Source organism: Cyprinodon variegatus, unplaced genomic scaffold, assembly GCF_000732505.1.
Source record: "Cyprinodon variegatus isolate N-32 unplaced genomic scaffold, C_variegatus-1.0 Scaffold1199, whole genome shotgun sequence".
In the NCBI taxonomy this organism is placed as follows: domain Eukaryota; kingdom Metazoa; phylum Chordata; class Actinopteri; order Cyprinodontiformes; family Cyprinodontidae; genus Cyprinodon; species Cyprinodon variegatus.
This window is the reverse complement of record NW_015151652.1, coordinates 13,236-26,456: the sequence shown is the minus strand read 5'-3', so window position 1 is coordinate 26,456 and position 13,221 is coordinate 13,236. Positions and strand designations below refer to the sequence as shown.

General features: G+C 36.8%; 1 protein-coding gene across 5 annotated transcripts in view; it reads left to right on the top strand.

Annotated features, from left to right (window-relative positions):
• LOC107102089 (FERM domain-containing protein 6-like) overlaps positions 1-12,748 on the top strand; it is an 18,437-nt gene extending 5,689 nt beyond the window's left edge. The window contains exons 2-14 of one of the 5 annotated variants that reach the window (XM_015401260.1): positions 1,208-1,395; positions 3,558-3,648; positions 4,506-4,585; positions 5,133-5,209; positions 5,331-5,526; positions 5,817-5,972; positions 6,504-6,569; positions 7,001-7,069; positions 7,166-7,340; positions 10,365-10,652; positions 11,047-11,178; positions 11,297-11,355; positions 11,456-12,748. In XM_015401260.1, coding sequence (XP_015256746.1) covers positions 1,318-1,395; positions 3,558-3,648; positions 4,506-4,585; positions 5,133-5,209; positions 5,331-5,526; positions 5,817-5,972; positions 6,504-6,569; positions 7,001-7,069; positions 7,166-7,340; positions 10,365-10,652; positions 11,047-11,178; positions 11,297-11,355; positions 11,456-11,731 — 1,743 coding nt within the window. In that variant the 5' untranslated portion in view covers positions 1,208-1,317 and the 3' untranslated portion in view covers positions 11,732-12,748. Of the gene's footprint in view, positions 1-1,207; positions 1,396-3,557; positions 3,649-4,505; positions 4,586-5,132; positions 5,210-5,330; positions 5,527-5,816; positions 5,973-6,503; positions 6,570-7,000; positions 7,070-7,165; positions 7,341-10,364; positions 10,653-11,046; positions 11,179-11,296; positions 11,365-11,452 lie in introns of all 5 variants that reach the window. The other 4 variants (XM_015401258.1, XM_015401257.1, XM_015401259.1 and 1 more) reach the window with 4 other exon arrangements.
• The last annotated feature ends 473 nt before the right edge of the window (positions 12,749-13,221 follow it).

Sequence of the window (13,221 nt, the reverse complement as noted above, 5' to 3'; positions counted from 1 at the left end):
ATATATATATATATATATATATATATATATATATATATATATATAGCATAATCATTGGTACAGGCAGGCTCCAGATTGGGTAGGGTTTTTCTAGATCCCTTTAGTTTTGTTTATGGTGTTTTTTGTTTTGGTCAGAGTTGGGTTTAAGAGGATCAGAGTCGGAGCGAAGCAATAATTAACCTGATTAAATGATTCTTAGACTTACCAGTTGGGGATTTATGTTGCCATAATGAGGCGAGATACTGGAACCCTGGTTGCTCTGCCTTTTCCACCTCTGATTTTATGTTGAGCATAACACAAATGAAAGAGTTGTTCCAATAAGTAGGGACAAAGGACCAGTAGAAAGATATAATGCCATATTTACATGGGAACTTGTATATTTCTTTTAGCAGTATATTTTTAATGCATGTATTATTGTTTTTTTTTTTTTTTTAAAACATAACTCCTGAGATTTGTTGACTCGCATGTTTAACTCCAGTTTGCATTGGATTAATTTCTATTTAACTTGGTAAAGCAAAGAAAGTTTGTTGCTATTTTGCGATTTTCGCAAGTAGTTGGAAACACTCTGCATATATTTTGTTTTGGTGCTGAATTTGTATTTTATTTTTTAAGTATTTGCAGCTTTTTCATTTGTTTGGGGTTTGTTTTTCCATAATTTCATTTCTGTTTTGTTTTTTTTTACAACTCCCTAAAAGTGTTTGTTTATAATTGAAATGCACTTTAAAGAATAATTATACAGAGATGAATGTTTTCGAGGCTTCATCCCATTTGTCATGATGGTTTTTATTTTACGGCTAATGAAAACACCCAGCGTTCTGATTAGAATATCACATCAGTCCAACAAGATGACAGCTCTTCAATACAGAAATGCCATCTTTATTTAAAAGCCATTTTTAAGTAATGTTTAATCTGACAAAACAGGCTAATTTGAATGCATGTTCTGCATTCTGTGGATTCTTCTATCTGCATTTCATGTCATATGGGAAGTAAAACATGCAAAGTTTATAACATTGTGTTTTAAGCCCAGTTTTATATATTTTTTTTAATTATCAAAGCACAGACTACTTTATAATGAGCACAGAACATGACATGTTGCAGAGCGAGCACATTAGCTCACATTTAAGTTCATCATTTCCTCAGTTCATCTGCTTTCAAGAACATCTCTATTGTTGCACCAAATCATTCTGATGTTATTTTTTTCTTATAGATGCAATATGGATGAACTGGACTTGAACACATAATAAAGAAAGTGAAAGAAGCTGGGGAAAAGTGAAAAATTCTTGTGGACACTTGTCACGAATATATTTTTTTGTCAACATGTCATCTCCCTCCAAGAATGAGAGAACGGTTTGTGTTCTCCTTCCCAACAAAAGCCAGCTGGATGTCACTATTGGGGTAGGTGTTTAATGAGAATCAAACCCTCCAAAGACTCTTAGTATCACATCTAGCACGGTGGTGTTTGCTGTTTTTGTCATCATAAAGTGATAAGCATTGCCTGCTAAGATGGGTAAAAAAAAAGTTTGTTTCACACGATTAAAATGTACATTTATAATGAAAAAGTTTAATAGAAGCTGCTGACTTTTAACAGAAAGGCAAGAATATCTTCCACAACTGCGAAAATAGAATACTGATTATTGTAAATATAAAAAGTAATAATATTCTCAGCTTGCTGTATATATTTAATCAAACATAGGAAATAAATACCCACTAAATACAGTAAATGCTTTTCTTATCAACAAAAAGCTGTATATCAAATTATTTGGAGCCAATCTTTTTGCACTTTCATTGGAACAACCTACTGTATGAGACACAATAACTGCTGTGTTGGTGCATTTTCTCACTGGTCACCTGTTAATTTATTCAAAAATAATTCAATAAAACTGTGACTTTCAGGAAGCTACATGCTCAAGTTTAACCCAAATATAATGAGCAACTTGAAGCCTCAAATGAATATCTAGAGAGGGTTCTAAGGTTCATCTAAAACCTGAGGATGTTTCCTTTTCATAACTGTTACAGCTCAGCTGAATAATGACCTGCCTTTGTTTTTATGATGTCTTGAAAGTTTCAGCCTCCTGCTTTTGTGAACCTTGAAATGCTTGTATATAATTATATATAAGGGCTGCAAGTAACCATTATTTTGCAAGTAGTTAATCTGTTGAAATATTTTTTCCGATTAATAATCGGATACCAAAAGGTTTATTAAAAAAGACTTTTACCATATTAAACCAGGTGGAACAAAACTTTTCCACTTGAGGAGCTCTGGATAGAACATATTGACAGACGAAAATGTTTTTATCTTAAATTGAAAACGTTCATATTTTCTAAACATTTTTGGTATAGTTACTCCTCTAAGTGGGACTCTCTGTCAGCCAAAGGCATGTTTTACAGTCTCTATACTCAAGTTAACGATTAATCGATTATTAAATTAGTTGATGAATATTTCAATTATCTATTAATACCAATTAATTGTTTCAGCCCTAATAAATACATATATATATATATATATATATATATTGAGTTTTTATTTGAAAAGGGCTGTATGAACAAATCTTTATTCATCATAATTAGTATGCATGGTGTGTAATGAGTCGACCCTTTTTACAGTTTTGATCTTTTTAGATTAAGTCATAGAAGACAGCTGTTAAAGTAATATAACGTAATATAATTTGATTGGGGAGGAGTGAAGTTGGAGTTATTTTCCTAATACCTATAAAATCAATTGTGTAAGCCTATCTCACTTTATTCCTGTTCTGACTCCCATGTAACATGTCACTGTAAGGCCACCACACCCACCATGCTGTTAGCCAAACGAAGGACAGTCGGAAAACAAAGTGTTCAGATGAAAAACTGTTTTCAGTTCAGTGCTGGTAACCTGGTGCTGATTGGACAAGGCTTATATATTTGTTTCAAGCTTTGTCCAGATTCCATAAATAATAATCAAATAGTTTTACTGATTTTCATCTTCAAACATCCCATAGAGAACAAAATAGTAGCTTTCAAAATACGCACAACAAAAACAAGTCAATAATGCAGCAAAATGGTGTACAGACAGATCCTACTACTATAGTAGTTTGCAAAAAAATTACCACTCTGCTTCATCATAAATGGTCTTCAGTCTTATGTGTGTAGGTGTTAAAATATTAAAGAAAAAAGAATGCGAAACACAGATTGAAGCAAAAAATATTTTTGCTGAAATGAGAATATAAATTTTAAACTGTAATTGCACAAACTATATTTTCTGATCTTGCAAATAGTTCCAAGCCAGTATATTTCATAGTATATTTTATGTCTAATTTTATTTATTTTTTTTTGCACCCAGAACATTTTCAAACTGCCTTATTTAACTTTAACCTGCAAAGGAAAGGTATAAGGGCCTTTCTATTAGTCTTCTAAACTTTACTGACAGTTTTAGCAACAGGTGGGAGTGGGGCAGAAAATGGACAGGCACAGAACCACCTTTAAAAGGCTGTAACTGAGGGCATAGTGTGAAGGCATTTTTTCACATCTTGAATGTGCATTAAATAAGAAATCCTTTGTTTTTTTTTCTAATTCTTTAGTTAAAGTCTACAGGACAGGAGGTTTTAAACCAAGTTGGGGAGCTTCTTGGAATTAAAGAGCTTGACTACTTTGGCCTCACTGTGCTGAGAGGTAAGTTTCCCAGTTAACACTTAACTCCCTGTGATAGTATACGCATAACAGAAGCATGATGAAATATGATGATTAACATCCTGATTTGAGCCCTTCTTATACTGTATGACAGTGATTTGCTGCAGCAGCGGTTGTTTATGTAACGTCAGAAACAACCTTTTCGCAATTAAACCGTTTTGTTCAAACAAATACCTTTCTGCCCTGCGATTGCGTAATCTAAAGTGTAATCCGGTTTAGCCGCAGACCAAAGTCCCGAACTTTCTGTTTCCAGCGTCCCTGTTTTACAAACGCGTGGAAATGCCTCGGTAATCTTTTGTGGCTCACCACTTTAACAAACACTCTTTTGTTTTTGCGGTGTTGGTTCAGCGATCACCCGGGCCTGGATTCCTGCAATATTAACTTCATTAATCCTGGAATGCACGCTTGCATTCCTCTGCTTCACTGAGGAGGATGGGTTGATGATGGGAAGGGGGGAGTGGGGGGGCGCTTGTCGTGACACAGGCCGCCTTATTCAGCTGTTACTCAAAAGGCCTCGATGAGGGAGTTGGAGTGAGTCAGGGTGGAAATGAGGAGATGGGAGCTTAAATGAGTAACTTGTGAAATAACCTGATGAGCGTGTTTTGGCAGCACACAGTTACAACAACTGAAAATGATACGGTCCAAGCCATGAGTCATAGAACCTGGATCATAAATCACTGCTTTGGTTGTTGAAGTAAATTCACTCCAATATGTCAAATCCAAATCTGGTCTTCTATCACCCTAATGACCCCCAAATAATCTAGTCAGCTTTATTATTGTTTTCTTTACATCTCGTTCTGTTTTTCTTCTGATTTTTCATTTTTCCATCTCCATACTAGATAACGAACACATATTTTTAGACATGGAAGAAAAACTGATCAAGTACTTTTCTAAGGAGTGGAGGCAAGATTCTGGAAAGGTAAGAAAGCTCATATCTGAAATAAACAATCGCTCTGGGTCTAGCCTGACAGGACAGGCAGGGACTAGAGGGATCCGTTTAAAAGGAAAGCTATTAATTCAAGCGCTTTCCGGGATGAAAAAACATCCTTATTGTATAAATTCATGATGGGAACACTGTAAGCATGAGCTAGAATGTGCTTTTTTTGGCCTGAGAGAAACATGGTGGTGGCAGTATCATGCTGTGGGAAAGCTTTCCTTCTGCAGAAAGAGGGAGGCTGGTCAGATTTGAGAGGTTGGATGGAGTTAAAAACAGGGCAATGCTATTATAAACATAGGATGAGGTTCACCTTCTAACCTCAGTCATATATAAAACACATATCAGGTATTTTAATTCATTTTCTATCTATATAATAGTTATTGTTGCCCTTTAAATACAGATTAGTAAAAAACATAGAACTTAACAAAATGGAAATAAAAAATTCTTGCATTTTTATGCATTGTAGATATTATTATTTTCCAATAAGCGTGTAAACAAACAGATAATAATCAGTTTCCTTTTTCCACAGGGTTCACTAAAGAGACCGTTTCCTTTTCTTCTCTGCCTTAAAGTGCAGTACTATGTTGAAAATGGAAGACTATTTAGGTATGTTTTACAAAAATGTTAATGATTTAACCATTATAGAGGAAATTTCCGTTTATTTTCTATTAGCTGTTTTTCCATTGTGAATTTCTGGAGCGGCTCTTTTTTGTTTTTCCGGTACCAGTGAGAGAAAGGCGCGGCATCTCTACTACTCTGACCTGCGGGAGCGAGTCCTGCGCTCTGAGTGTCGTCAGCAGGAGGAGGTGTACTTTCAGCTGGCAGGTTACGCTCTGCAGGCTGACCTCGGTGACTGCCCGATGCAGAGGGAGGGTATGGAGGTCGCTGCATATTTTGAACCCAAGAACTACTTTCCTCCATGGGTAGGTGGTACTACATGCCAGAAGCTCTTAGAACCCCAGAGCACTTGTAGTTTACAATCTATACATTTGAATCCTTTTAGCCATTTCCACATGGTTGATAAAACCTTATGATTTAGCTACATAATTTAATGTTTTGTTGGCATTTTATGTGATAAACTAACACAAAAAGTGGAGTAATTATTTAAAATGAAAATCAACGCACTGTGGCAGATTTATACGGATGGGGGGGCTCTGAATCATTTTGCCAGGCACTGTAGGTCAGCTACCTCACATGCATTTACCACTTGCAGATTATAGCTAAGCGTGGAGTCAAGTACCTTCTCTGCCACGGGCCCAAGGTTCACCAGGAGCTATGGGGCATGTCCACTCGTGATGCCATCTTCTGCTTCATCAGAGACTCGTGCCAACTAGAGGATGTGCCTGTCATATTCTACAGGCTCCAAAAGGTCAGGACACTTTATGATGTTTAAAGGTTTAATTTCAAAATTCTCAATATGATTCGAAAGTGTTTAACTTGATGTGATCATTGTACAAATCTAGGCAAGTTTGGAAAATAATATTCTTATTCATTACTGTAAATATAATAATCAGAATATTTAGAAGAAATAAAGGGCTTTGTGTTCATTTTTATGAAGGTTTCTCTTAAATGTCTTTAAGAACTTCAGAGAAATCTAGAAATGAGTCTGAGGTAGAAAATGTCAATAAATCCAGTCTGACTAAAGAGTAAAAGATACCATGCAGTGACGTGACCCCTTATCTTTTTCAACATGTAATCCTCCATATTCAGAGCAACTTATCTACCGAGTCATTTTCTGAAACCGGGCCCATTTATTGTGTAATGTACTGTAGTTTGAATTGCGTTGTTAGCATCAGCTCCCCTTCTCTCCATGACCCGGTGAGGAGGTTGAGCTGTGAAGGGGTTATCTTATCAGAGGCGCTCAGATGCCTGTCTGACATATTATCATTCTTTTCTTCAGGACAAAAAGGAGGAGAGAGGAACCGCGCTGCTTGGTCTCACCCTGCGAGGAATGCAGGTTTATCAAGTGAGTGTTATTAATGCCCAGTTTGTACATCGATGAATATGTACACAGAGTGGGATTCTGTGTTGGCTCAAAGATATTTGCCTTTGTAAGCGTGGTCCTAATAAACCCACTGACTAGCTGTGTGAGGAATGTGTGGGATGGCCACTAAGCAGTCCGTTAAGAGATAACTGCCTGCCGTGCCTGTCAGTTGTTTGATCTGTCCATCAGGGGCCGGGTGGGGGTGGGTGGGGGGGATTAGCACACCAGGCCTGACTGATTTTTAAAGCTAACAGACCGTGAGATATCTCCAGAAGCTCTTGGTCTTTATCAAGTCCAGATGGCCCCTCAAAGACAATAACTTCTTGATCACTCACTCTGAAAACCATTGAAACGGCCTCCTCATAGCCCTCATCCAACAAGCTGTCAACTAAATGTGTGTTTTGTCTTCATAGGAGGTGAACAACATACGACAGCTGCTGTATGACTTCCCTTGGTCAAATGTCGGCCGTCTAACTTTCCTGGTACAGCTTCTTGTTTCAATTCCATCTTAAGATTAAGAAAACTCTTGGTAATTATTTAATGGCCATTAGCAATTTATATTACCTTGCCTCATTCAGGGAAAGAAATTTGAGATCCAGCCAGATGGATTGCCATCAGCCAGGAAGCTGGTTTACTACACCGGCTCGTCGTTCCGTTCTCGACACCTCCTCTTGCACCTGAGCAGCAGCCATCAGGTCTACCTCACCCTGCAGCCGGCTCTCAAGCACCTGCGACAGCTGGAGGAAAGCAAAGGTAAGAGAGGAATGAAAAATAACGATTAACACTGTTTAGTAGAGCTAATGTAAAATCTTCAGTATTTAGGACCTCTACACTCTGAACTGTATTCAGCACAGGACAGTTCCCATCTCTCATGATCTATCAGCTTCGTTTCTGGTTCCTAGCTGTCAATCAACCGCCAAATTTTCCTTAATGTGTCCAAACCCAAATTTTTATAGAAACATGAAAAAGGGAAAAAAAGACGGTAAGCCTAGGTCTAGGTAAGCCTAAACACTTCCAAGGAAATACGGTTTACCTTAAAAAAAGAACACATAAGCTGTTGTCCAAATAAAATGAGATGAATTAAAGGAACAGAGACAAAGCTGATGGGATAGGTTGATGAAGTTGACATGTAATTTAATATCTATCAATAATTATATCGTATTAAATTGCATAGATAAAGTTTTATCTGTTGTGTGCTTCTCTGAGGTTGGTTTGTGGAAAGTTAAGATGTAACCAGTCGTGGAAGTTGGGTCAGATTTGATTCTTTGATTCTTTTCTGAGTCAGCCTGCAGGGAAATAGTGGAATATCATTAATAGCTGTGTTTTTGTTTTGTTTTTTTAAGCACAGAGTCTCACGTTCTTATGGCACCTTATAAAACAGATAAATGTAGTGTATTAACAAAAAATATAGTCCATTCATTCATATAAACATTTTTAATGTCAATTACAGGCACTATAAATCCATCATGGATATAAAGCAATGCAGTCTAGTGAGAGAAAGGAGCCTTTTGATCTGGTTTTCTGTGAATGACTTTGTAACAGTTTTTTTCTCCAAATTTACATTTATTGCTTCTAGCTGTTAGCTTTGAGAAATGTCTCACCCCGAGGATCCAGATGATGATGATTATGATGGAGGAGAGGAAAACACACTTTTAAACCGTAGATAAATGTCTAGTAGAACCTGAGACGGTGTGAGTGCTCATCCAGCTGGTTGGCAGAAAAAAAAAAAAAGTATAAAAACTTTGGAGTTGTACATATTTAGATTGTATACATTAGGGATAGGCCTTAGTGTTATATTTTTAATGATAGTTAGATATTACCCTTCTGGATCAGTTATACTGCCTTTATATCTAAAGTTGATCCTTCTCTTCGTAAAATAAGCCCCGCCTCTTTGTTGTTTGGTTAAATGTAAGTTTGATGATCTGCGTGCTCACCTGGACCACATTATTATTAAGATATTATTTCCAATTTCATGTACAATGCAACATGAAAACGATAATTAATATTCATCACTAACAAAGAATGAGGTACAAACAAACTTTGTATTCTATCCTACTTCCTTTCTGTGTTTGTTTGATGCAGATAGACTTTGTTAGTAAAAAGTGAAAAATCCAGCCAATGGGGGGATGCAAATATAAATATTGCAATGATTTGAATGTTTACTTTAAAGTAACCATATGCTACTGAACTTCGTCTAGAATCTACTTGGTGTTTATGGATTATGCTTCCTGTAGCAGCTGTAATGGTAATGCCCTGACTCCAGAACAGCTGATCTTTGACATAAACCTGTCATCTATGAAGAGAAGGTGTGTTTTCTCCACTGAGCTTCTTCCTGACAGGAAGGGAAACATGCCAAGCATCACTTTTGGAAGCTGATCATTCTCTCTGTAGTTTGTACCATACTGTTCCCTTCCATAGACTTTGACTCGTTCATCACTCTCAATTTAAAGCTGAAGGAAGTCTTGCATGATGGCCTGTTAGTGCATCTTGTGTGGGATCAGGAATGCAGTAGAAAACAAGGTTATCCCCAATGCTGCTTGCCTGAATATCCAGTTTGGTCTCTTCCATTTTCATGTTGTCATTGGAGGCTATCAATCTTTTGGCTAAAGTTTGTACTCTTTTCACCTCTTCCTGGCTGTCTTCTAGCGATTCCCTCAGGTTTTGTATTCCTTGTGCAAAATGTCTGAGTCAGTCTTTGCTCAAGGCTTTTAAGGTTCTGCTTGATTTTTTATTATTTTTTTCATCAAGACTCTTCTGTTTAGCCCTGCATTAGCTTGCCTATGCAGGTGGTTATCGGTGAGGAAAATGATTCATTGGTTAATATTTTAGATTGCATTTGATATTCAGCTTGTTTTTACCTGTGCTGGATGATTATCAGTGCACAGCCTTGTTACTTACACCCTCGCCAGGTCTTAGAACCTCTGTCTCCTTGGTCCCGGTCTCATGCCTGTACTTTCTAGGTTAATGAGAAATTAAATGCAGAGGGCAGCAGTTTCTTCTTTACAGGCTTTATCAAAAGAAGTTACAGCGCTAAATGTACAGTAGAAGCTCTGACCCTGAAAGAAACCTATGAAAATGTAGTAAGTCACAGCAATAGCTAGTTCATTTAATAAGAGTTTTAATTCAAATACAGGAGATCTCTGTGGAAAAGAGTATTAACTTGTCAACTTGTAGGTCACCTGATGGACCCCACTGGAAAAGTTCACAGCATGACAGAAATGCATCACTGCAAAAAAAATTTTATCCAAATAGTTGCAATTTTTCTTGAAATGAGGAGGTAAGACACTTTGCCAATGGAACAAGACAATTTCCATTTAAAATAAGATAAAATGACTGCATTGTCTTATTTCGGGTGCATATTATCTAATAATATCATTTGAAGCTTAAAATTGCTCATTCCATTTTCAAATCATCTTCTTTACCTGCTCAAATTGAGGGTTAATGCATCTAATTTAAAATATTTTTACTTATTTCTAGATTGTTTTTGCTGTGCTGGTCAGGTGACACTTTTGTGAAGAAAAAGAAAAAATTTGCTTTATAGTCACTAAAGTCCATTAATGCAGATCTTCCTAGCTGGAGAGCAGTAGTATGAAGAAGTGAAGGAAAGTGGTCCGCATGATTTCCAAAGTATAACCGCACAGCAAGCCACCTGAACTATACTGTAGGGGTTAGCAGAAAATGTTTCAATCCTAGTCTTTAACTAGGAAACAACCCTTATAAGGTTACATAAGGTATTTAAGGTCATTTTTTTATGTGTCAATTTGTCTTAATCTTCAGAGAAGAAGCGCTACAGAGAGTCCTACATAAGTGATGACCTTGATATGGACCCACCGGGCAGTGAAAGCAGCCCTGGTCTGTCTCGACGCTCCACCGGCAGCTCGGGTATTGAAGCAGATGCCCGCCAGCACAGCATCTGCACAGAGGTGACCTCCATGGGCGAAGATGGTCCACAGCACGTAGAGAAGTGTTTGAGCTCAACTACCAGCCACTACAGCTCCATGACCTCGGAGTCTGACACGGACAGTAAGGAACAAAGAGATGAGCAGCGGGGTCAACAGGAGGGAGGTGAGGATCTTTTCTTTCTAACCCGAAATGCTTAAAATGTTTGAACATGGATTTACATTCTTTTTTTTTTGTCACACTGGAATACTTCAAATCAGATGGATTTCGTTAGTGAAATCTGAATGCAGTTTTTATATGGATGTGTTCTTTATGTTGGGAGGGAAACTATCCAGATGCACGTTGGCCTCATGTGCTCCCTAAATGTTAAAAAAGGTCCTTATCACTATGGCTAAATACCAACTTAATCATCAATATTCAAAGCGCAGTGCTGTTTTTTCTGAATATTTGTTTAGAATTTGTTTTTTTTGTGCCTTAAAAAAAGACGCTTTTATATTTTGTTAGGAACATTTCTCCATGTAGGTTTAAATGTACTAACTTGATGTTTTCCATTTTGTAGAGATCAAGCCCAGTGCTGGTATTCCAGAGGAACTTCTTGTGGATGATTCTTACGAAATGTTCCAGTTGGCCGATCTTCTCGAAGGAGTGTCTGTGGATTTTCCAAAACGTTCTGCTAAGACTCCATCAGCAGGTATCCAGGCAGTGAAAAAACTGTTCAGATCCAACATTTGTAAACAGCTTTTATTCTGAAATTCGGTTTGCTTTAATTTCTGTTAAAATTGACCAATAAAATCATGTTGGCTCAACAGACAACCAAAGGCACCCGCCACATGCTGTTCAGGATGCTATATTGCCAAACAACAAAAAGGTAAAACAGGTAAAGCTTCTGGCCTAAATGATCTTTCCATCGGGTTATGTTTCGTTATCTTAACCCCCTCTCTTCTCCTTCTTTAACATGGATCCAGAAGTCCAGACCACACACTTCTACAGATAACCACAGCCACAGCCTAGACGATGTCCGTCATTGTCACCCTTCTGCACCCATTGGGATGGCCTGGCCAACTGAACCGGCCCTAAGCTACACCTTTGGGCTCCCAGACGTCCCACCAAACACAAGGACTTTGCTAGATCCCAGTTATTACCCTGATCTGCACTGCCGAGCCAAGCCCTCCTTCTCTGGCCAAAGGTCTGCTAACCGCCTGGACACTTTGAGCGATGAACAGTATGTGGAAGTTATACTCTGAGAGCCCCGCTAAACAAAACATCCAAAAGGTTTCCTTTATTTAGAGGCAGCAAAACATGAAGCATTCAATCTACTGTAAGTCTGTTTAGTGTCGCAAGGATTTTTTTTTATTGGTGGGAAATTATGGCAATTCTATTTTAAAGCTGTAACTCCAACGATGGAAACTAAAATGGTGACATTTCTGCAAATTAAATGACCATATTTATTTGTACTGTATATTTTGTAGATATTGCCCTTGTTTTATGAGCATACATTTAAATTCCACTGATTAAAAAGATATATTTTTTTTATTGTCTTTTGTAAAGACCACCAAATGAACTTTTTTTTCTTTAAAAACAATCAGTTTTTTTTTTGTTTTGTTTTTTTACGATGTGTAATTCTGTATGTTTTTTTCCTTTTTATAATTTCTTTAAACCTAATCCATGTATTCCAGTTATACATTTAACACTAGTGGGATGTAACTCACTCTCATGGCTTGTGGTCTATTATTGTAGTCGAATTTTATATTATTTTTGTAACTTGTATTTTTGTATCCTTTTATAATGTTTTGCTTTTTATGTGATTTTTGTCATGATTTTAATCTTCCACAACTATTATCTACTGCTGTGGGGGAAAAAATTAAATTTCACAGATAGCAGTTCATTCGTCCAAAGTCTCTCCAGGCTACACTGTTCTCTCTGTCTGCTGTAATTATAAGACAAATGTATTATTTGTTAAGCCGATTTCTGTAACCAGTAAGTTTGCGATAGATCTGCAGCATTATTGAGTTAAATACCTTCCCGCCCCCTGAAAGACAAAAAAGCCTTTGTCAATTTTTTTTCCCTCTGTACCATGGCACAGCATTGGTTATTTGTACAAAGTGAAGTGCTTAGCTAATATGAGCCACTTAAAAATATTTACCTATTAAATACACAGGTTAACTCAAAGCCAAATGTTGATGGAAAACTGTTTTAAATTCCAACATTTTATGCCTTACGTTGTTAAAAGCACTGCTTTTATTTTTGGATATATTTGAAAATAAATTCCTTATCATTTGATTTCTGTGTTTCTGTTTAATGCAGTTGAAGTCGACAGGAATTTTAAAAAAGGTTTTTATTTTTTTCTCACAGCATGCACTCCCTTCTTGCCCACTCCCTTTCTGCCCATAAAGGAATTATTATACAGTTGCAGGTTATACAGATATAGTCATGGAGAAAAATAATGAGACCAACAGTATTTTTTGTCAAATGTTTTTACAATAAATCCTGAAAAAAAAAATTGCAGTTTTTCACCCTTTTTGCAGAGTTAAGTAAAATCAATTAGAAATCATAAGGACATTGATTTTTTATGAAAAAAGTATAACATTTTTTTATATACATTACTATAAGATGATACTACTTCTTTATAGCTCTCATTGTTTCTTCCATAGAAAAACTATCAAAAATACTTTTATTTTACTGTTAAATGATAGACTTAGGAAGAGGATTAGCACCACTGAAAAAAAAATGTATA